The sequence below is a fragment of the Chelonia mydas genome, chromosome 3 (genome assembly GCF_015237465.2).
Source record: "Chelonia mydas isolate rCheMyd1 chromosome 3, rCheMyd1.pri.v2, whole genome shotgun sequence".
NCBI lineage: Eukaryota > Metazoa > Chordata > Testudines > Cheloniidae > Chelonia > Chelonia mydas.
The window spans coordinates 11,032,663-11,057,291 of record NC_057851.1 but is presented as its reverse complement, the minus strand read 5'-3'; the positions used below and the strand labels follow the sequence as shown (position 1 = coordinate 11,057,291).

General features: G+C 43.9%; 1 protein-coding gene across 6 annotated transcripts in view; it reads right to left on the bottom strand.

The window, feature by feature from the left end:
• PKHD1 (PKHD1 ciliary IPT domain containing fibrocystin/polyductin) overlaps window positions 1-24,629 on the bottom strand; it is a 363,852-nt gene that overhangs the window by 197,258 nt on the left and 141,965 nt on the right. For all 6 annotated transcript variants that reach the window (XR_006289317.1, XM_043542122.1, XM_037893881.2 and 3 more), the window contains exon 37: window positions 22,026-22,238. Coding sequence is in view for 5 of the 6 variants with exons in the window: in XM_043542122.1 (XP_043398057.1) it covers window positions 22,026-22,238 (213 nt within the window). In the remaining variant the exon portion in view is untranslated. The remainder of the gene's footprint in view (window positions 1-22,025; window positions 22,239-24,629) is intronic.

The window sequence follows — 24,629 nt, the reverse complement described above, 5'->3', positions numbered from 1 at the left end:
GAAAGGGACACAACATGATAAGATATATGTAACGGCCTGGAGGCCTCAGGCTCCTACCACACTCCGTCCCAGAGAGGAGCAGAAAAGAAGTCCTCCAAATGTCCTAGAGTGGTTATGGGGAAGCAGCCAATGAGGGGGTGCAGGGAGCAGCCAATCAGAGCCCAACAGGCTAGTATAAAAAGAGCTGCAGGATCCTAATGAGTTCAGTTCCTTGTTGGAGCTGGAGGAATGTTGATGGTGTGGACCCAGGACAGAGCAATGATGGCAGAGACTGGGGGGATGGGACAAGAAGGAGCTCTGGGCTGACTGATAGGACTCAACCAGGACAAGGCCTTGAGGTAAGGTGAAGAATGTGTTGGCGCTGTGGGGAAGTGGGCCAGGCAATTGTAGCAGAGATGCAGTTTATGTAAAGGGGTGTGACAGATGACTGCTATCTATAGGGTCCCTGGGCTGGGACCTGGATCTGTGGGGGGGCCTGGGTTCACCCCAATGGCAACAGAGGAAATGTCTTGGACTGTGACACACCCCAGAAGAGGAACTGAACTTTTAGTGGCCCAGCAGAAGAGTTGGGGCCAGAAAGGTCCAAAGAGGGCAAAGACATTGCCTCCAGGAGGGAGTCCTTGGGAACTGCTCCATATCAGAGCAGGGACAATTTGAGAGAGCCCAGAAGGGGCTGAGAGACCGTTCGAACCAGGGTACTGTGATAGGCCCTGTTGGACTGAGTAAAAATCCAGCCCAGGGATAGGGCTGCAGATAAAAAGACGTTACAGAGGGCACTGAGATACAGTCCAACAAGGGGCCTAACTCGGAAAGGGTTTATTTGTTTTGCACATGGACAGAGTGTGACTTGGCCGAAGGACTGGGTCACCGAAGACCTGCCTGACAAGGACAGCAGCTGACAGGGGCACCATGAGTGGAGGAAATTGAGGGGAAAAAACTGAACCTACACTCAGCCTAGGGGTGGGTGCTCATTAGAGGTGAGTGCACGCCATTTACAATACAGAACAGAACTGACAAAATAATGAAGAAACAAAATCACAAATCTGTACAACACATTGGAAGGATGGCTGATGTAGTTAGGACAATGGAGTGGGACTGCAGACAGCTAGACTCAGCTCCTGCCTCTGCTACTTACTTCCTGTAAGACTTGGGCATGTCACTTGACTCTCTGTAAAATGTGGGCTGATAATCCTTCCTTTGTCCCATATATCTAGTGTGTCAACCCTAGATTCACTTATGTGTTTCTGCAGTGCATAGCACAATAGGACCTTAATCTCTGCGGAGACCTGTAGGCTCCCTGTAATACAAATAATAAGTAATCATGTTACTTGAGTATTCAGATGGCCATCGTACATTTGTAAAAATATTAAATTTCAAAAGTTTCTTGTGTGCTAAAATCCAAGATTATTGACACACACAGGGGGGGGGGGGGGGGGGGCTGCATTTCTTCACTATTTGCCATCCGCATAGAGAGCAGAAAAAAATACCAGAAGACAACTTACACATCAAGGATTATAAACAGCAAAACTCAGGAAGGAAACAGTTTGGGAAGAAACTCACAGACTAGAAAAGAAAGTGTCTGAACTATCCAGTGAATACTTATGAATAATACAAATAAATCTGCAGAAATCAGGATGGGTTTGCAAACTACCTGCAGACAGAAAGAAGAGCTAGAAGTGGCAGGAGTTTCATCTGCAATGAATAATCTGACCACTGAACAAATCCATTTCAGAAGAATATTGGGGAAAGTGTTGCGGGGTAATCCTGCATTGCTATAGCTGATGTACTTCCTGCTTGGGACAGTTTTCTCCCCCCACCCCCACCCCCCGCTGCTAATAGCTCATCTTAAGTGAAGAGCTCTGTGTAGCTCAAAAGCATGTCTCTCACCAACAAAAGTTGGTCCAATAAAAGATAATACCTCACCCATTCTGTGGGGCTGTCAATCTGGCACCTGTCACAACTGCTGACTTCACTTAAAAGAAATTTCCTCCAAGCCCTGATCCTGCAATATCAGCCAATTACATTTTGCAGAGACAGTGCCAGGGACAAAAATACATTATAAAATGAAGACACGTAGCAACTGTCAATACACTAAAAACTAACTCACTAGTCCACACAGTAAAATGTGGTTTTATACAGCACCTCTCATATTCGATGCAATGTGACTTTGTTTGGTCAAGCATCTTTCATATAAAGTTTTTCCAAATCGGGGCCAAAGACTCTCATGATATGGGAGTATTCTCCTGTCCTTCATATGAAGTTTCAGGAGTACTGATAACGCCAACATGAAGGGGACTTTGATACAACATCCAACTGATTCAAAGCATGTCACCCATTATCATAGCATCTCCTACAGTACTGTACCAAAGTGCCAGCAGTCAGTATTTGCCCTGATGGGTCTTGGGCTCACCATTTTCCGGAGATGGCTCGGTTGCCAAACTTCACACCAGTGCAAGGTGGGTGTAAGATACTACCGCTAGAATAACCATTTTCACAAGGATCAGGGGCAATGGAGAATCTGGCCCACTGAGCCATCCTGTCTCGCAACCATCAGCTGCACTAGGAAGCGTTGTCAGCATCTGCCTACTTCCATTCTTTTATTGGCAGCAGGATCATTATTATTCATTTTCTTTCTTTTATTGAGTGAACCTCATGAATTTTTAGCACTCCCATAAAAGAGAGCCTGACAGCAGCTGACAGAGTGCAAAGCCTTGTGTGGTGTTTTTGTTTTTTTTCTTCCCTCAGCACGCTGCAGTCTTGGCTCGCAGCAACTCCGTGTCTGTATGTATGTCCGTGTACCTGCCATGTTTAAATACCATAGAATCTTGTAGGGAAACATTCCAAGGGTAAGCAATGTTGATACTAAGTGGAACAAAACACTTTTTTTTTTCCATTCAAAACATTTTTGATGAAAAATGCCCTTTCTTGGGAAACAGTTTTAAACTTTTTTTTCCCCATAAAATCTTCTGACTTTTTTCTGGGGAGGGGAGGGGACCAAACTGCAAAATGTTTTTTGGTTTGGGCTTTTTGCCCCTTATTTTCCCTCTTCCCGCCCCCCACTTTTGTCCCCATTTTTCCTTTTTGTCACTGGAAGACAAAACTACGGAAGAAAGGAAAGGAAAAAACACAACCTTAAACACAATGTTCTTTTGGATTTCAAATATATACTTTTTTAAAAAAGTTAGTTTTTCAAATTTTTTTAAACAATTTTTTTTTAATTTGGGGTGGCATTTAAAAAAATTGATATGACATTTTTCCCCACAAATCATACTTACCATTTTCCTGTCAGCTCTATTAATACGCAGGCCTGGCTGAAAAATTCTTATTGAAACTTTTGCTGACTGAAAAATTGGGTTTTGTGGAAAGTGTCTAGTTTTTTGAGAGAGTTTTTGATTTTACATTGAAAAATTGATTTCCCCGCCTCAGGTTTTGCCTGAAAATGTTTGGGTTTTGAGTTTTCATTTTTTTTTTAATGGAAAGGTGAAAGTTTCCACTGAAAACTTTGCCAAAACCCAAATCGTTTCATTTTTAGCTAATTTTCCACTCAAAAATCCCATTTTCTGACCGCATATTCTATTAATTATTACACTCATATATATATTCTTGAATTGATGACACAGTAGTGGTATAGTAGTTATTTGTACATTTGGTACATTAGGAATAAAAGAGCAACTGGGTACAAAATCTTCTACTTCTAACTTTAAAATGTTGGGTGGGGGGGTTCCTAATAAAAGTGAGATTAAACATAGCAGATTTTCTCTCTCTCCCTCCCTCCCCCCATGCACAACTCAAAAGGTGAGAGACCTGATCCTTAACTCGCAGAAATCAACATATCTCCATTGGCATAAACTGCACCACATCAGCCCTCAGTGGACCAGGATGAGAGGAGCAGAAAAGGGACATAGAGTTTCCTTTCGCCCCTCAGCTGTATCTAGTGTGAGGATTGAGCCAACTGGCTTCAATAGGGTAAAGACAGATTGGCACCACTGTAGCTGAGAGCAGAGTATGACTGTCCGCTTGCATTGGTAGAGAGTGAAACAGTAAAAACCAAACCTGACCATAGGGAACAACGTTAAATGACGCGGATGTCCTAACATCTCCGTTACAGAGTAACACTCTGGGGCTCAAACAAGAAAAGGTTTTACTACCTGGCCTGCTATTTGACTTTAAAATAGTTCAGTCGTTGATGGCCTGGTAGTTCCCCCCCCCCCCCCAACTCCACGGCTCAATCAAAACCAGGGAAAGAACTTCTCTCTCTTTAAACCCAAGAGCAATTGTTGTGCGGGGGGGGGGGGGGGGGGGGGGGGGGTTAGGACCACTTAATATATAGATTCTGGTGTTATCAAGGAATTGGGCCCAGATGTAGAGCAGAAAGACACTCTAGGTCAGTAGCTGTCTTTGTTCAACTTTCAAGGTTCCCTTCAAATTCTTCCATGGGGTTAGCAGGGTTTGCCCTCTGTCTGCTTGGGCCCCAAATCTTATGGATCCCCCTAAATCCACATGGGTCTTGGAGGCACATGGCAATTTGCACATCAAGCCTGTACCTCTGTACTGCCTCCCTCGTCCCTGTAGACCTTCCTTGGGCCCTGGTCAGCACAGCGGAGGGTGGATCTATGCTGACATGGCTTCTCCCATGGGCAGCAGTCCCACAATCACCCTTAACATGGGGACTCCACTACGCAGATGGGCTACCTTCTGCTGGTAATACAGTATCAGGCAGCATTAATACCTGAGTAGACTCCCTGCAAAGTGGGAAGGGGACGATGCGCATCTCCCTAGGCGCTATTCCCTTCAAGCCACCGATCCCCAGCAGAACTCCCCATGAAGATCAAGAATGGGTGGTGGATGGTCCCTTGGAGATACCTGAGGGCTGTGTCTGCAGGCCCATGAAAAGATCTGTGCACAGAGAATTCCTTCAGAATGCTGTCTTTCTGCCAGCACTTTCCTTTGACAACAAAGCATATGACAGAAATATCGGTGATGGGGAAAATACCTGTTTAATGACCGGGTCTCACTGATAGAAATAGGTACATGTGCTTTTTGAAGACAGGAGGATACTGATTACAAAGCCGCTGTGATTAACCAAAAGTTCTTCTTCACCAGAAGGACTGCACTACAAACACTCAAAAGTGCTAAAAAATAGATGACTCTGTAGAGCGCCTTAATTATTTAAATTCATTTTTAATAATTAACCGAGCTCAGGAAAACAAATCTTGAGATTTGAAGCAACAGCTCCACAGTTAAAAGGACAAACAAAAAGGATACTTTAGACCCAAAATTTAGATTTGGGTAAAGAGGGAATAAAATATACTATTAAACTAATTAATAGAAATGTATTTAAATACTGAACCCTGAAGAGCACTGCACGGTGCTACTACAGGTCAACCTGGGATGTAATTCATTCTAAAGCAGCATGTTAAAATGGATTAAATCCTGAAGCTAGGCTCTATGAACAGTTCATCTCCAGTCCTGGCTCTGTTACCACCTCACACTGTGGTTTTCAGCAAGTCACGTCACCTCACTGTGACTCAGTTTCCCCACCTTCAAAAATGGGATAATAATACTTAACTACCTTCTGGATTAATAGTAAGAGTCAGATCCTGTGAGTACTGACCACACTAAGCTCTTCTTGAACTTAATATCTGTTCTGACTATGCACAAACCCTTCAATTTTGCATAGGACTCTCAAAATGTAAACCATCTTATAAGCGCTAAACATCATTACTGAAAACAAAGTGATACTGACCTGTTTAGATTCACTCTCCTATGTAAGTGAAATGCAAAATGTAGACAGAGTATAAATGGTGACAAGTAGGTAGGAGCCTGATTCTCCAGTGGCTTGCAGTCTTCTACAGTTGTACAAAGTGAGTGTACCATTTGGACTATGTTAACATTTAAACCTCAATACGCCATTCTCCTTTCCTACAATACCAACAGTATCCTGTAGGTAAAATCCTCATCACCTTCAGACAATTAGACCCAGTAAAGTCATTAAGTCAGATCCTGGCCCCACTGAAGTCAATAAGAGCTTTTCCACTGACTTCACTAGAGACGTATTTGGTCTTTACAGAAATGTCTTATAGTACAAGACCTAGGCCCCAATGCAGCAAAGTACATAAGTATGTGCATAACTTTAAGCAGGTGATTAAGTCCATTCTTAAGTGCTTTGCTGAATAAGTATGTGCTGAACTCAGGGGGCTTGCTCACCGAGGGATAGCTCAGTGGTTTGAGCATTGGCCTGCTAAACCCAGGGTTGTGAGTTAGGGATCTGGGCCAAAAATTGGGGATTAGTCCTCCTTTGAGCAGGAGGTTGGACTGGATGACCTCCTGAGGTCCCTTCCAGCCCTGATATTCTATGATTCTAATGCTAAATGAAAGACAATTTGGGTGAGATAATCTCTTTTAATGGACCAACCTCTGTTAATGGAAGGGACAAGCTTTTGAGCTGCACAGAGCTCTTCTTCAGGTCTGGAAAAAGTAATCAGAGTGACACAGCTAAATACAAGACAGGACAGAATGTTAAACATTTGGGGTTAACACATGTTGCAGGAAACCAGTTAAAATGAAGTGGGAAATTAACACCTCTGCAGTCATAGGACAAAGGAGGGTGAGTAAGTTACAAATTGTTGTAAGGAGCCATAAAGGCAGTGTCTCTGAGCCATGATTTCAGGTGTCCAGAGAGTTATGAATTTAAGTCCCTACACTTGTCTTTTGAAGGTGTTGTGCAGGTTTCCCTTGAGGACAAGAACTGAGAGATCTGATATGGAGAGATCGCTTTGTGGATGCTTTTTGTTAAGCACGTGTTTAACGGCTTAGCTGGATTTGACTTATAACACAGTATTAACGTTACTTCACCTTATTTCTAACACCTAGTTCCTGAAGCAATCTGTTGAATACTATAAAAGTGTGGAAAAAATTTAAAGTCAGCAGTTCTGTGTGATCATACTGACTGAAATAGGTTGAGGTGGCTTCTTGAACTCCTTAGAACATGGAAAACATTAGTGCTGTAATTTTTTTTTTCAAATGGCGGTTCCTAAAATTAGGCAATTGCATTGATATTTAAGCATCTAAATGGCCAGATTTTCAGGGATCTGGAACATCTGCAGCTCCCATTAATTTCAAAGGTATTTCTGTGGCATCTTGTGAAAAAATCAGGCTGCTTGAATTTAAGTACCTAAATAAGGTGCCTGAACAACCCAGCTCTGAACATGTAAGCCCCCGGCAACTGTAAAGTATTTTCAAAAGGGCCTAAATAAATCTGGAGTCATCACTGCCTTTGGGACTTGACTTCTGAAAATTCTACCCATCCTGATTATTAATTGCATCCAACAAAAGCTGTGTCTCCTTTAGACGAAGAGCAGTGATAGCAGTGTGTTTCCTTGTCTCATGAATTCACCAGCCACATCCCTGGCCTCAGTTATAAAATGGATCACACGCCCAGCCTTTCTGCCAACCTCTCAGCATGCCAGAAAAGAGAAAGAAGGGCGGGGGGGGGGGGGAAGCAGTATTGATCTCGGCTGTGAAACACAGTACCAGAGCCCACTTTTCCTCCCAGTGAAACGCTACACCAAATAGAAGAACTCTTTTAAAGAACCTTCCCTTTCAGGGAGAGATGTCTGAGAAAGAAGTTTGTTTTTATTATTATTAACCTAAGGGGATAAATCCATTTTTTTCTGACCTAAAAAAATAATCTTCCACTTAAAACAAATTGTGACCACTAGGAATGCCAAAAGAGACCCGGACTGATACCAGCAAATCAGGTATAGAGTTTGATATGCCTTATTTATAGTAAAATAAGACATAATGGCCCCACCTGAGATCAGGGCTTCATTGTGCCTAACACTGTTCACACACAAAGAGCCTGATCCAAAGCTGAAGTCACTGGGAGTCTTGCCATAGAATTCAATGAGCTTTGGATCAAGCACATAGTGAGAGAGAGTCCTTCCCTTAAAAGTTTACAAAGAGGCTCTGATCATGCAATTCACAATGCACTGGCATACTGGTGCAGGGTTGGAGTCAAAATACACAAGACAAAGAATGGGAGAGAGGAAATATTCTCCCCATTTTACAGATGGGAAGTTGAGGCACAGTGATTAAGTGAGTTGTCCATGATCATTCAGGAAGTCTGTGGCAGAGCTGGGAAGTTAATCAGATCTTGTGAGTCCCAGGCCAGTTCCTTAAACACATAACCATCCTATATTACAAGCAGCAGTCTGACAGAGTATCTGCCATTAAAAAGTCAACACTCACTTTGCATTTATATAGCATTGTATAAATTCAAAGCACTTTATACAGACATTAACCAACTGATTCTCAGAAGTAGGTGAGAAAATAGTATCACTATTGTTCAAATGGGGAAAGTTAATCCATTAATTTGGGTGGAGAGAGGCACAAAGGAGGAGTTGCAATAATATTAAAAAAAAAAAAAACTTGTCAGCAGCATACGCAGGTCTGAGTAATCTTCCCATCGCCACCGAGCACAGCCATGGGTTGCAGATAGTGGAACAGCCTTTAGATATGATATAAGCATGGAGACCTGTTAATTAAGCAGTCACAGACAATCTGACAACAGTACTAACATTGCGTGGTGGAGCAGACAGTGGCACTGCTGGCCATATAAAATACCACAAAAGCCCAAAGATGGTACTGTACATGCAAACGTAGGCCACGATTAAATAAGTCTGCAACAATCCCAACAAACTACAAAATATGAGTATTGCAGCATCAAGAAGGTTTACACCAAGGTTTCATCCTTTTCCCACAACTATTCGACTTACACACAGAAGGAAAAAGTTTAGAAGACACCAACTAGGGTATACAGGTCAATGGCATATACAACAACATAATAAAAACCAATGACCTAGTTGGCATCATTTTTACTAGGAAGAATTTCAGAACATGCTCATTGCTGTGGATAATGCCAGCAAGAAATATGGAATGACTATTAATGTTGTGAAGACAAAGTATGGTAAGTAGACTAGACAATATTTACATCTAGACAGTAAAGTGGTGAAACAAGTGAATTGCCTCCCCTATTTAGGGTGTTAACATCAGACAGAAGACACAATGAAGAAATCAAGAGAAAGACACAGCTTGCAGAAAACACATCCAAAGATTTCTGTGCTGTTGAAAGTTAAAGTTACACATCCGTGCTAGATTGCTGAAGTGCTACATATGATTAACCCTCCTGTATGGAAGTGAGAGCTGGACACTTTAAAAGGACACAGAGACCCAGGTATGTTTACACTTAACCTGCTACATCAGCACAGCTGCAACACTTCACTGTAGATAGTATCTATGCCGACACGAGGGGTACTTCTGTCAGCGTAGATAATCCACCTCCCCAAGAGGCAGTAGCTAGGTCCACGGAAGAATTCTTCTGTTGTCCTATTGCTGTCTACACCAGGGGTTAGGTCGGCATAACTGCGCCTTTCCGGGGTGTGAGTTCCCCATGTAGACCAGCCCTCAGACATTAGCCTTTTGATGTGAAGAGAAGAATGTTACAATTTGCTGGATAACCAGCCTACAAATGATGAGGTGATAAGGATAAATTTTAAAAGAGCACAATTACTTGAGACCCGAGATTAGAGAAGAACATCCTTCTGTAGAAGTAGTGCCCGCCGATCACTGAGCAACTCAATCTGGCATTCAGACTATCAGGCAAGATCGCAGGCAAACCAGGAAGATCAAGAAAGAGATCCAGAAACATCACCAGAGGAGTGTCATCTAAAGGAAACTGAAAGTTTTGCGACTCTGTCACAATTGCAAAAGATGGAAGACGGTCGACAACCTCCCTATCACTTGAAGAAGAAGAAAGTCAGTTTAAATGGTTGGTTAATTTCCCCATGAGTAACTCTCAGGACTGTGCTCACTCTTCAAAACCATGTTGAGGTTTGCAGAACAAGAAATAACCATGGTGTCACAGAATATACACTGACTGTTTAATGATGACCACTGCCATTTTGGAATGCATCAAAGGGGTATCATGTCACAGAAAAGGGAAGTATCTCTCCCTCTGGAATTCACTGTTCAGCTCTCGGTCCCTTAAAAGCAGAAAAATCTAAAGAAATTGATCAGGGCTGGCAGGAATACTGAAAGAATTAACAAATAGAGCTGGCTGAAAAATGCCAATTATTTTTGAGAAATTTCACAAACATTTCATGTTTTTGCAATTTCACCCAAAAAAGTTTTGGTTTTTCAACAAAAAAAAAAAATGAAACCAAAAACTGAAAAATGTGTGCTTTTCAGAAACCATTTTTAGTACACAAATTCTTCTTTAAAAAAATTACCTAAAACTGAACTGAAAAACCTATTTTATTTTACTGAAAACTCTTTTTGGTAACAATTTTCATTTCCAATTTAAAAAAAAAATGGAAAATTTTTACCAAGCTAAAAAAATGAAAGATTGCAGAATTGTCTTCCAAGGGAAGTGAAGGAAACTTTAACATTTAAAATGACAGCATATAAAATACTAGCAAAGGTCATACCTGAACTATGGATGCTATAGCAGCACAGCTATAGGGCTGTAACTAGGCCGGCGTAGCACCGTAGTGTAGACCCTTCCCAATTCAATGGAAGGGGGTTTTCTGTCACTCTAGGAAATCCACCTCCTCGAGCAACGGTAGTAAGGTTGACAGAAGTATTCTTCCATCGACCTAGCTGCGTCTACACCGGGGGGGTTGATCGGCATTTTTCACACCCCTGAGCACCATAGCTACATTGACCTAATTTTTGCATTTAGACCAGGCCAAATACACAGTAGGGAACAGCTCTTCATTGGCTACTAGGGATGGTAATCTCAGTAAGTCATTCCCAGAGTTTATATTACTCAATGCATAATTTGGGCCTGCTTCTTCTTTACAGGCCTCTTTGCATTGTTCTGGAAGTGTAAAGTGGCCCTACCAAAGCAGATTAAAAGGGATTTAGTGTAAATGAAAATCAGGCTCTTTGCCTCCCATGTACAAAAGCCAGAACTTGCACATTCAATTAAGGAAAAACAACAAGGAGTCCGGTGGCACTTTAAAGACTAACAGATTTACTTGGGCATAAGCTTTCGTGGGTAAAAAACCCACTTCTTAAGATGCATCTGTTAATCTTTAAGGTGCCACTGGACTCCTCATTGTTTTTGTGGATACAGACTAACACAGCTACCCCTCTGATACTTGACACACTCAGTTAAGGTTACTTTTATTTTATATTCTCAAACAAAGAAAACTTCATTAAAGAGAGTAATGGTTGAAAATGTAATTCAATAGATTCCAGCTATCATATAAAAAATCTTTCCAAAAGTTACACATCTTAATTAATAATAAATAATAATAATAATAATAATGAATAAAAACAGTGTTAAACTGTCTGGAAGGTAATACCTAAGAGATCCAACCTGTCCCCCAGAGACATGTAGTAATCTTTCATTACTCACTCTGACCCCATCTAATTTACACTCCCTACCCAAACTTAACTTTGCCCTTCCTAAAATTTGGAAAGGTCAGAAACAGCAAATGACTAAGCGGCCACTGGGAACACATCCCTTGAAAAGGAGATGGGATTTTAATTTGTTGTTAGATCTCAGCTACCGCTGCTCCATAGTTAATATACAAAAACAGCACACACACAAATCACACCTACATACCCCACTTCTCTCATGCAGCTGAAGGCATGGATCTGAAGAACTAGTCCTCAGCATTCACTAACAGCCTAGTAATTCACACCCCAGACTGAGGTATTGGGGGGTTTTTCCCCCTCATTTAATTTTAATCCTCAGTCTAGTCTCTGTCTTTGCACAAAGTCTCTACCCTGCATCTGAATTAAGGGAGCTCTCTGCTTTTCCTGCAGCACAGCTTCTAAAGACAGGGAACAGTTTTCTGCTCTGAGAGAAAGTGGGCGATATTTTTCCACCCACTTCTACTACTCCGGGCCAAATTTCTGTGTGTGGGCAGCTCTCACTGAAACACAGCTGCTTTTTCTGTCACTTGGACACCACAGCCAGCGCAAAAAGCTTTTCATTCGTGCCCTGTGGGGTCTTTTCTTATACATAACTGCTTAACTGCGAGGACATGAAGGAGGAGTATATCCATCCCCAGTATCCTGCCCTGAGGAACCTGTATTGCCCCATTCTCCTGGAAGCTCCCTGAGTGAAAGCCCCCTCCAGCTTCTCAGTATCAAAGAAAATATGAGACAGCAGCAGGGGGAGGCATGCTTACTTCAAGAAGAGAATTCCTGCTGCAAGGGAGAGACAGATGGGTTTGGGATTTTGTTCTTCCCAGTAGTTACAACCCAGCATCATCTGCCAACAGCCACAGGACAAGGCTGGGGCGTGGTAGGGAGACTGGGCCAGTGAGTTGGGCAGTGGCTTATGATTCGATCCATCTGGCTTCAGATCCCTGCTCAGTCCTGTGTGACCAGCACAAGTTGCTCGAGGCACAGAGCAGATTAATGTCCCACGGGTATCATGGGGAGAATGCATTCCCAGAGGACGCTGTGAGGATAAAATCCACTGATGCCGCTGGCTGAAAAATTGAAATGCTGACATTTGTTTTCACTCCGAATCTGAACAAAAAAATCTAAATTTTGAAATTCACCATAGAACAAAAATCACCCCCAAAATTTGATTTGGAACCATCAGATGTTTTGTTTCAATAATGTCAAATTATTTAATTTTGATAAGGTTAAAACATGTTGTTTGGATAATGCTGAAACATTATAACATATTACTCATATTTATATGATTTTATATATATTTAAAACTATTAAAATGTATAAGTCAAAATGACATGGTAAAGTTGAAACTAAATGTTTTTTACCTTAGCAGAATAAAATATTTCTTCATCACTGAAATGAGAAAGTAAAAAAGAATTGTGTTGATGTTCTTCCATTGAAAATTTAATCAGAATAGACACATTCCCATTAAATGTTTTGATGTTGATGAAACTAATATTTTTGATCATATCTATCCATTCATTAATGATTGAGATTGCTCAGATGCTATAATGATGAGGGCTGTATAAACACACATATAGAGAAACCCTCTTCATTGTTCCTTACTAGCTACAAAACATCCTGGAGAACAGGCATTTTCCATGTGACATTCCCTGGATGCTAGTTACTTTCCAAAGGGATTCCTTTAATCAGTGTTTACCTGGATATTATACTAACTTAGTGCCACTGTGTGTATATTAAAAAAAAAAAAAGAGGGAAAAGATGTCTCAGCTCCTGTGATCCCTTTGCATAAATGAATGAGCCAATAAGTATCACACAAAACACACAATGTGCATAAAAATATCGCATAGCCAAAGGTATGATACAGGAAAACCTCCTTTAAACTGACATGGTGTTGCACCATTAACAAACCGCTTCAAATACGGCAGCTAAATACTGTACATGCTCATCAATAGTTGCGCACAGCTGTTAACATTTTGCATTATTGCCAGTTAATCTACAGAGCTGTTACTGAACGAGACAGGGAATGTCTGCCTGCAGGAATGAGAATGCAGGGCAGAATGATCATTTAAATGCTAAGATCAGTTAGCTACATCCTCACCATGTGAAGAAAGGGAATTAGACACATTGATTCTGTCACTGTCAAGGGAGCGGGTGAAAGTTAGAGATGAACAAAATGATCTGGATAAAATAAAAGCTATACGATGGGTCCTGATCAGGACCTTAGGTTAGCACAGCCTGGGGCTTTTGGACAGTTCTGATCTAGACCCAGACTCTTCAGCACTGCAGACTTTGCCAAACTTTCTCCCATCTTCATCCAGAGCCTGAAATTCAAACCAAAACTTTTGAGATTTGAAAATTGTTGCTTGACTTTCATTTTTTTTTGCTGTGCACCTCCATTCTTCCTGATATCTCAGTTGCAGTTGGAGCCAAAAGTAGAAGCACTGAAATACTGGGTGCTCTGATGAGATTTCTAAAGGTTTTTAATGTTTCTCTACCTCCAAAGCCCTCATCTACAGAGACCCCCAAGGCTCAACCTTCTTAACCACTGTGGTAATCATGGGAGAAAACATAGGAAGACATGCCAGAAGCATGCAGACAATACCCATCTCTAAGTCCCAGTCTACACTAATGAGGTAAATCAATCTAAATCACGCTAGTTAAATTACGTAAATTATGTAATTTAAGACTATGTAGTTTAGATTGATTTACAGCAGTGTCTACGGGAGATGCTCTCCCATCAACATAGCTTCTGCCTCTTGGGGAGGTAGAGTACTGAAATCGTCGGGAGAGCACTCTCCCATCAACTCAGCACGTGTTGACCAGACCCACTAAATTGACGCCACTGCATTGATGGCAGTGGCGCCGATTTAGCTGCTAGTGAAGACAAGCCTTCAGTCTCCTTACATCAGATGCAGATAACGTCACTTCCTTGTTTTCACCATTCCTAAGTAAGGTCAGCATCCAGATGAAGAGCAACTGGTTTAAGTTCAAGCCAGCCAAAACAGAAGGGTTCTAACAAGAAGGAAGAGCTAGGAACACCACAACTCCAGCTGTGTCTGCCAGAAAACTGCATCCAAATTCTACTAGGCACAGATCTCACCACAGCGATCCATGCATTCATGAGCTCCAGGCTTGATTATTGCAACTCATACCAGAAATGAAGCCTCACACCCTGCAAAAGCTCCACCAAGTGCAGACAGCAGTCTGTTTGCTAAGTAACACAGGCCTCCAAGAGCACATCCTACCAGCACTCTATGGTCTGCTACAACTTCTCCATTGAATACAGAGTCCAACTCACACTCTCTGTCCTTCTATTAAAAAGCTCCCATTGGATTGTTCAGCTGGAACGAAGGAAAATGTAGAGTGCAGGAGACATGGGACCCGGACCTAGTCTGGTGAACTCATGACTAGCGGAGACCATGAATCTCACTGCATTTATTTTGTATGGTGATTAATACAGTGTATTGAGAACTGTGATGGAATTGTAAGCTATCACTTTAAGATTGTGGGGAGAGGGATTCCTGGTTCTCCTTGCAGGCTAGGGGGTTCCCTAGGGAAGCTGAGTCGAAACAGTCAGCCTGGGAAGAGCCAGCCTAAAACAAGGTGGGGTGAGCTGTGTTTGTCTGCATTAGAGAGCAGCCTGATTTGTCTCTCTGGGTTTGGGTTCTTCTGTGTTATCGTGCTGAATTCTAAGAAATAAAGGGGTGTTACATTGCAATCTTCCAGCAAGAGTATTTTATTTTTTGATCAAATTTCTTTATGTACATGCTGGGACCATAACAATAAATGAGTATCCTATTGAATTTAAACTCTCTGGGCCTGATTCTCCTTTGCCCTACACCTTGCATAGTCATTCACACCAGTATACAGTAAAACTTTACTACACCAAAATAGTAGCATTTTGCACCCACTTTCCACACAGTGCAGGGAAACAGAGAATTAGGCCCCTCTCTCTTTCTCTCACCTGCACATACACATACACATACACACACACACACACACACACACACACACACTAGACAGATCCCATGAATGGAGCTAATGAACAATATCTTCTGAACTATAAATGATATCTTTAAAAGATATGTAAAATCCTCACAGGCCATGAGAAGGACACTATTAAATCATTAAACACTGGTCTGTTTTCTAAGGGCCAGATTGTGAATTCCTTTACAGTCTGCCTGTGAAAGCAGGTGGCAAATATCTTTTAGCAGAGAAGGGGTAGGCTGGTTCCATAGGCAGTGTGCCCACCCGCCTTGTGCTGCTTGTGAACACAGCCGTCTGAAATGCTGAAGGTTCACTCAGAATCCACAGTGTGGGGCCAAATCAATTTTGCTGAGAAAGACAAAGATGCAAGTACAGCCAAGGCCAACAAGCTAGATTTCTCTTAGGGAACTTGTCAGAGTTTTCTGGGGAATTAAAGTATGAACGGTGCCGGAGACATTGATAAATTTCCCTTCTGAACAATCAATAAAACTCCCTCAATCCTGCTCAAGGTTTCAATGTGGAAGCAAGGGCCATAATTACGTTGTCAAAAATTCAAGCCACCCCAGCTGACTGAGACCCCCTTTAACACTGACATGTGATTGGCAGGTGGTTTATGGGTGGCATGCTCTGATTGGCAGGGGAGTTGGCTAAAGCCAAAGGCAACAGTGAAATTTCCCAATCTGTTGTGACCACCAGAGCACAGGACTGCCACTCACGGGGAATTCTGGGAGACCGTTAGTCATATTAACATATCAAAGCGAGCTGCTGACAGCGCTTACTAAACAAGCTGAACTCAACCATAGCAGCAAAACATTCCCCAAACTTTCCAGTTTTAAAAAGAAAAGAAATTAAATGGCACTCAGTCCTGTCTTCGCTGAGATGGCTGAACATTTTAAAGCCTGCTTGTTGAATGACTGATTGCGATAACATATATAAGAGGAGAAGGAGAGCTGACATTCACCCTAATTTGTTCTAGACCATGGGCTAGGCTAATGTTAAATTGGAGCCGGAATAACATGTTTCTGTTTGATGTAAGTGGTGTCAAGCCAGCACAAACACTTTCCTTCCCGTTTTATTTTCTAGCAGGCTTCCACCGCTTCAATGCAAAATTGCGGATTACATGGTTCCAGTGAACTTTAATTGAAGCCATGCATGGGGACTGTATGTTACAGAGTTTAGAAGTGACAGCACAGAAAGTCTGGATGTCTTGAATCGCCAGTGAAAAACTGAAACGTAGAGTGTTTCCGCTAACGTGCCAAGCCACTTTTGCCTTCACGTTCCACCACATAGCTAATGTCTTTTGGCGCCCAACCCTCCCCTCTTGCCTATGCCTACACTGTAGAGCTACAGCACCTAAACAATGCCATGCACATGGGCTTTTGCTATCTCCCATCCACCTCCATTCAGTGGGGCTACTCACTTAAGACAAACAGGCTTTCCCCATAAGTTAGACAGCATTCAACTGGGCTCCATGAATGTGTGAGGGAATCAGGATTTGGCACTGAGATTGTAGACTCTTTGGAGCAGGGACCTTGCCTTCTTGTTTTTGTCTGAAAAGCAGCACCACTCGGAACTTTGGCAGTGAATAAATATTAACCGTGCTTCACTGTCCTATGCATGAAGAGAGGAAGGGTGGTCCAGGGGATGGGGTGCAAGTGTGGGACTCTAGAGACCCAGGTTCTATTCTTTATACTACCACAGACTCCCTGTGTGACCTCTGTCTAGTCACTGAATCTCTCTGTATCTCAGTTCTTCATCTGTGAAACGGGGATAACAGCACTTCCCTAACTCACAGAGGTGCAGTGAGGATAAACACCTCAAAGCTTGTGAAGTACTTGGATACTGTAATAAAGGGGGTCACAGAAACACCCAAAATTGAAGGATCAATAGAAGATGCAATAGAAATTATTTCTTCCACTAAACTGTCTGAAATGGGAAATGACTTAGGAGAAAACAACAAAAGGAAAATGCTCTGTGTACGAGTGAGAGGAGAGGCAACAATTCTTCAAAAAACACGTCTCCCAGCATGACACTAACTCAGGAACGGCTCCTTTCTGTATCGCTCTTCATCAAAGCCCTGCACTACTCTGCTCCAACCTGTGGTCCAAAGGAATGTATCCGTGCTGTAGCTCCACTTACATCAACAAAGTTTCACCCAGCATGAGTTTGGCCCTAGGTCTCTACTCTCAACTCTCCTTGCTCCATCCATTCTATTCAGTAACTTCTCCCTTTCTATGATGTGGAACACTCACCTGTTTCAATTCCTTCCTCAAAACACACATGCTAATTTGCCTCCCAAAGAAATGCTCTTGTTTACTCATGACCAAGGAGCGGGGTGGGGGGGAACCTGCACCACTTTGTGTTGAATCCAGCCTCCTAATATTTTGCGTTTCTGAAGCGTTGTTTAGAGTGGCATCCTTGGATCATCTCAGGGACTGAACCCATGACCTCGAGTGCTAAAAGCATGCACCCAGAGGAACAACTTCTTCAGCTGGTAGCTACGGCAGACTCATAGTCACTGTGGGACAGTGGGTTACCTTTGCCTCTTGATTTTAAAGCTCATTGGGGGCAGGTAGCTTTTCTCCTTTATGTTCTATGTAATGCAAAGCACACTCTTGAAAATCAACAAATAATAAAAATAATGGAAAATAACACAAAATGGAGGCATGGTTTAAAAAAAAAAAGACCCTGAACTCACCAATACTGTGAAATCTACCCTAGACACACATACCTTAATGTCGAGACTATGTCAGTATTTGAATGGCTTGTCCTGAAAATCCTTGCACTTGATTGAAAGCATTCATTGGTGTGCATTTATCACACCCTCAATCCACCCAGTCCTTTACAGCCATAAAAGGAAGTGCTGCCCTGACATTAACCTTCAGCTCCTGACAAGTCTCAAGGTGACAGCACAAGCTTGAGGGAGGGAATCTTGGTGCCTTGTTTTTGCTTTACTGAACAAGTATGTCTCAAGGTAGGCAAATCATTCCGAGCCTGATCCAGTGAGAAGAGGAGGCCTACAGCTTAAAAGAAGCACTAGATGCCATCTAAACAATGACTGCATTAGACTGACTGAATCCAAATCAAAACTGAAAATGGAAGGGTCCTTTAACGTAGCTGAAAAGGCAGAACTAGAACTAATGGCTGGAAGTCAAAGCCAGATGAACTCAGATTAGAAATTAGGCACACATTTTTAAGAGTGAGGTTGATTAACTGCTGGATTCTCCATCTCTTGACATCTTCTAATTATGCTTTAATCTAACACAAGTTTTTGGACTCCATACAGGGGAAACTGGGTGAAATTCTCTGGACTGTGTTATACAGGAGGTCAGACTAGATGATCTAATGGTCCCTTCTGGCCTCAAACTCTGTGAATCTATGAATAAGGAGATTTTGTGTGTGTCACCCTAGGATACAATGTGAGTGTGATAGGATGTTATAATGACAAAGTCCCTCTGTACGAAATGGTGTAGAAATACATTGCTCTTTTATAAGGCTTGTCAAATGCCAATCTTAAAGCACTTTACAAGCATTAAATAATTCAATCTCACAATACCCAGACAAAGTGGTCAAGAACACCTCACCCAGCTTTGGATCTCAGCCGAAAGTTGGCACCTCCAGGTGTAGCAGAGCACCCTGTTCACCCCAATGCAAATTCTACAGGAACGGTGTAACTTCCTGAATCAACAGCACTACTTCCTGTTGCACTCCAGCATTCATGTGTGGTCTCCCATTCAAACACTAACCCCACCTAGCCCTGCTTAGCTCATACGAACTGACAGGATCACAGTGTAAGCAGGGGAATAGTCCCGCTATTGTGGGGAACTTTCCTGGCTTCTGCACTACCCCGGTGAAGTGGGCTAAAGAAAGGACCTGAGTCCTCGCTCCCACTTCCTTTACCCAGTGGCCTCCCTGCCCTTGAGGACGCCCCTTCCACTCTCCTGTCTGGCAGAGTCCTCGTAACCCCAACAAGGCTGGGCCCAGGATTTCTGGGGGGCTCGACCCCCAACCCTGCTGTGGTCACCTAGGAGAGGGGCTAGGGTGTCCCCACCCCGAGGTACTCTCTCTGCCCTGGGCACTTCTCTGACCCACTGACCATTACATACAAGTTAAAGCAAATGCAAGTTATTTAATCAACAATTAGTTTTAAAAAGAATAAGGAAAAATGAGAAAGGTTAAAGGAAACACATCACCCCTCTCTGTGGCAGGGAACATCACAAACAGTGTCTCTGGAACGTCAGGGCAGTTCACAGTCTGTTCCTTGTAAGTCCCAGGCCTCCTGCTCAGGCCCTGGCTGTGCTGCAGGGATGCTGTGGGTTGGATACTTGCTCTGGTGGCCACATGCTCTCAGGCTCTAAGTGGTAGGACCCTTCTTCCCAGTGTCGCCCGTGCCCTGTCGGGGTTACGATCCAAGCCTGGCCTGCAGAGCCTCTTGGCTGAGGCGTCTCCCTGTGCTGGGCCTGCTGCCCAGGGTCCCCCTCGGTCTCCCCAGCTGCTCACCACACCCAGCTCCGGACTGTTCCAGTCCCAGCTCCACCATCTGTCTCCGCACTGCTGCTGGTGCTCTGCCTCCAGCTCCCTGGGCTGCTTCTTTGGCCCCTCTGCCTCTGGTTGCTGCAGCTCTGCTCCCAGGACAGGTCTGCTCTGCAGGCTGCTTCTGTGACTCTACTCTCAGCACTGACCTGCTTCCTGGGCTGCTTTTCTGGCCCCTCTGGCTCTGGCTGCTGCAGCTCTGCTCCCAGGGCAAGTCTGCTCTCTCTGGGCTGTGCCTCTGGCTTTGGGGCTGCAGCTCTGCTCCCAGGACAGGATCTGCTCTCTCTGGGCTGCTTTTCTGGTCCCTCTGGATCTGGCGCAGCTCTGCTCCCCAGCTCAGCTTGGGCCCCTGCTCTGTCCTTAGCTCAGCCCCGCTCTGTCTGACCCAGGCAAATCCAGCTCACACAGAGGACGGGACCTCCCAGGCCTCCTGACTCCCTGATTAGCCCGCCCGCCCTGTCATTCAGGCTGACCTGGAGCACTAGCGTCTCCCCATTGTTCCGGGGGACTATCAGTCTCAGGGTCCTGGTTTCCCATAGACCCTTCCCCCTTTTAGTACTGGGAGCTAGCCATCCAAAACACCCCCACTGAATGTTAGTAAGGGCGCAACAGTCCCCTTACAACAGCACAGCAGCAGAGCTTGCTCCTAGCCCAGGCAGACAGCATGGCCAGAGGCTGCCTGGGAGAGTGCATTAGTGGCTCCACATGCTGGGGGACTGGAACAGAGCCGCCCCCGCCAGATAACGTGGGATGGGGAGGGGACGGGGAGAGCGCGGGGCCCCCAGGCTGGGTGCGGGGTGGGGACGAGTCATGTGGGGGGGTCACGTGTGGAGAGGGATGGGGAGGAGTCATGTGACGGGGTCATGTGCGGGGTGGGGACAAATCACGGGGGGGTCACATGCCCCCCTTTAGCTGGTGCCCCCTTTGTGTCCCTCCCTCTAGTCGCTCATGGCTCAAATTGTACCCCTTGGTGGCTTGCATTGTCTTTGACTGAAAGCCGTGCATGTCAGTAAAGCTCAGATGAGAACAGTCCTGCCCATGGGACAGGGGATTGTAAATTCAAGCCCTGCTGGAGGATACAAGTGCATACCCAATGCTAATGTTGGCATGCTATGATGGGGGGAGAAATGAAGCACCATAATATGTGCTAGGTTACACACACACACACACACACCTTTGCTAAAGCAAATATTGCATTTGAAAATTGTCTGTTAGTTAAGACTTTGACTTGGGGAGCAAGGGGAGCAGAGCTGAGCCATTTGTGCTGCTGACGCTGGAGGCTCTCTGTTGGCACAGGACATAATGGCTCAGTTCAGACGTGGGCGTGGAGGGAGGAGGGGAGCGTGCTGCCCGGTGCACTTTAGTGCCCCTTTGAAAAGAAGTAGCATGTCTGTTCCAGCTGGTATGAACTGATGACCATGGCATGCTCGGCATGGGCCTGGCCAGGATTCTCAGCTGGCATTCTATACTCCTTTGAAGCTGGGTGAAGCGAGAGCCCTGTCCCCAACCTGAGCATTCTCCTGAGTGCTAGGTAGAGACCCTGTCCTGCTGTTCTACAAGGTAGAAGAGGAAAAAGACCCCCTGTACCATCATACCCACAGAGCAGACCCATGCTGTGCACAGCAAGAATGACATCCCAGAGCTCAAAGGTCCAGTTTCCAAGTACTCAGAACTCATGACTGGGGACAGATCTGCAGAAGTGCTCAGCTGTCATTTAGGCACCCAACTAAGGGCCAGATTTTCATGAGTGCTCGCACCCCGCCACAGCTCCTGCTTATGGACAGATTTGCAAAAGGGGTCAGCACCTAACATGGTATGCTCTTCGGAAATAGGGCCACTTGGAGTGGAGAGTAGAGATCTAGGGCCAAACTCATGGCCAAACTCCCACCCAAGTGGGAGCTCAGTTTTTTGGAACATCTGACCCTGACGGTAGGTTCAGAACTCTGTCTGAAAATTCCATCCCAAATGACGCATGTTGTCTCAGTCATTGTCTTAACTAGAAATACAATCAACACTTTTTTTAAGGGAAGAGAGAGAGCCACACTGTACCCTCTCCAACTCACCATGCATGGAAATGGTCCCGTTCCTCACAGCCAGGAATTTAGCCCCATATGGAAAGAAGGTTGCAGAATGAAAGCTTCCGTAGAGATGGATGTGTGCTTTGTCCCGGAGAGGTTTATCTGGGGATCCCACCTGGAATTTGCCACCATCAGATACCAGAATATAATGAGCATGGATTTCTATGGGTCCAGGGCCAGCCAACAAGAGCTTGCCACCTAAAAACAACAGAAGAGCAAAACACAACTGGTCACTCACATACAAACTTGCTAGTTCATGTCCAAAGGTGCTGCATATAACAGATACAAGAGATGAAGGAATAAATGGTCTTGTGGGTCAGCCACTGGATTAAGAGTCAGGCAGTCTCAATTCAATTCCCAGCTATTCCACAGACTCCCTGTGTGATGCTGGGCAAGAAATACAGGCTAGGGTTTTTCAAGTGAGCCAAAAGAAGTTGCGCTCCCAGCTCTCACAGAATTTGAATGGGGGTTGGGGTCCCTTTGACAAAAACACCCTTAACTTCTCCATGCCTTTGCTCCACAACTGTAAAACCGGGATAATGATTCCTCTGTATGTATTGTCCCTTTAGATAATAAACCATTGCATCAAACATAACCTGTCTTCACTTTCAAGGCCCTTTAAGTCAATCCCCACCCTACCTATCACCTCTCCTTTGCTATTGAACTGTCGACACTCATCTATGCCCATGATGCCAGCCTCTCTTGCCCACCTGTTACATTTTCTAACAAGCATCTTGGTGTTTTCTCTCATGCTTCACCTTGGAGAAGATTCCAGTAAACATCCACAAACCTACCTCATTATCCACCTTCAAATCCTTCTTTAAAACTCTCCTTTGCCATGGTGCCTACAAAACATTTGACAATGGTCAGGCTGCTTGTGTGCAGAGACCACAGACTACTAAGCTGACCAGTATTGTCTTATTGTTTCCTTGGGCTCCCCTACCTGCCTGTATCCAACTGTTGTCTCTTATCTTTTATTTAGGGGCAGGGACTGGGTTTTTTTGTCCCATATTTGTGCAGTGCCTAACACAATGGGGTCCTGGTCCAGGACTGGGACTCTTTGGTACAATGGCAATACAAATAATTATCATAATTAAAAGAGGGGCTTTGGAACATAGCAATTTCCAGACTGGATTAGACTAGTGGGCCACAGAATCATAGAACTGTAGGATTGGAAGGAACCTGACTAGGTCATCTAGTCCAGTCCCCTGCACTCAAGGCAGGACTACGTAACAACTAGACCATCCCGGACAGGTATTTGTCTAACCTACTCTTAAAAACCTCCAGTGAAGGAAAATCCACAACCTTCCTCGGCAACATTTTTTCCAGTGTTTAACGAGCCTGACAGGAAGTTTTTCCTAATGTCCAACCTAAACCTCCCTTGCTGCAATTTAAGCCCTTTGCTTCTTGTCCTAGCCTCAGTGGTACAGAGCACAATTTCTCATCCTCCTCTTTATAACAATCTTTTCTGTACTTGAAAACGGTTATCATGTCCGCAGTCAGTCTTCTCTTCTCCAAACTAAACTAACCCCATTTTTTTTCAATCTTTCCTCAGAGGTCATGATTGCTAGACCTTTTACCATTTTTGTAGCACTCCTATGGACTGTCTCTAATTTGTCCACATCTTACCTGAAACGTGGCACCCAGAACTGGACACAATGCTCCAGTTGCAGCCTAATCAGCGTGGAGTAGAGTGGAAGAATTATTTCTTGTGTCTTGCTTACAACTCCTGCTGATTCATCCCAGTATTTCCCTATGTTTGCAATAGCAAATAACTGAGGTCTCTCATACCACTGTAGTATCTGTAGATATGGGGGTTTTAACAGCTACCACTGTGCCTGGGACCAGCTGGCTTTCCTTCTTCACAAGCTGCTCCCAACAATTTTCATGCTAAGAGTTATAAAGGGCAAGGCTTCATGTTATTGTAGTTTTAAATAGCACGTCCTGTCCTTTCAGGAAAGAGAGAGAGAGAGAGAGAGAGAGAGAGAGAGTGTGTGTGTGTGTTTTTAAAATGAAAAACAAAACAAAAACATGCACTGAACTGCCTGACACTTTCTTGGGGAGGTGGGAGGGTTGAATGTTGTAGTCTACTTAAAATTAAAAAGAAAAGATAAACCAATTAAATTCATTACTGGAATATTAGATAGGGCTTTGACCTCGAGAAGCTTCTGTTCAGAGAAGGGAGCTCAGTGATTTATAGCCAATATTTTAACAAGGGCTACCTACTGTTGACCAAACTAAGCCAAAGCCCCATGGTGCTTTGCAGCCAGGCCAAAGACAAACTGGAAAAACACTACTTGCATATTTAGTTACATACGCTGGTTAATGCTGCGGGGGCAGTTACCAGATAAGGAAAAAACTTGTGTCAAGGTTTGTGAAGCTGACTTTTGCAAGCAGACTGGGAAACCAGGTCTCACAAACAGAACTATTAGCCAGGCATATAAATTGCTTTTGTGTTAACTACCAGAAAACAGATGCATTCAGCTCTGACAAGCAAAATGTATCAATCAAAGCCTGGGAGGAGTTGTAGCTATAAGTGTGATTAAAAAGGAGACATTTATGTAACCGGAATAAGACAGTAGCTAATAG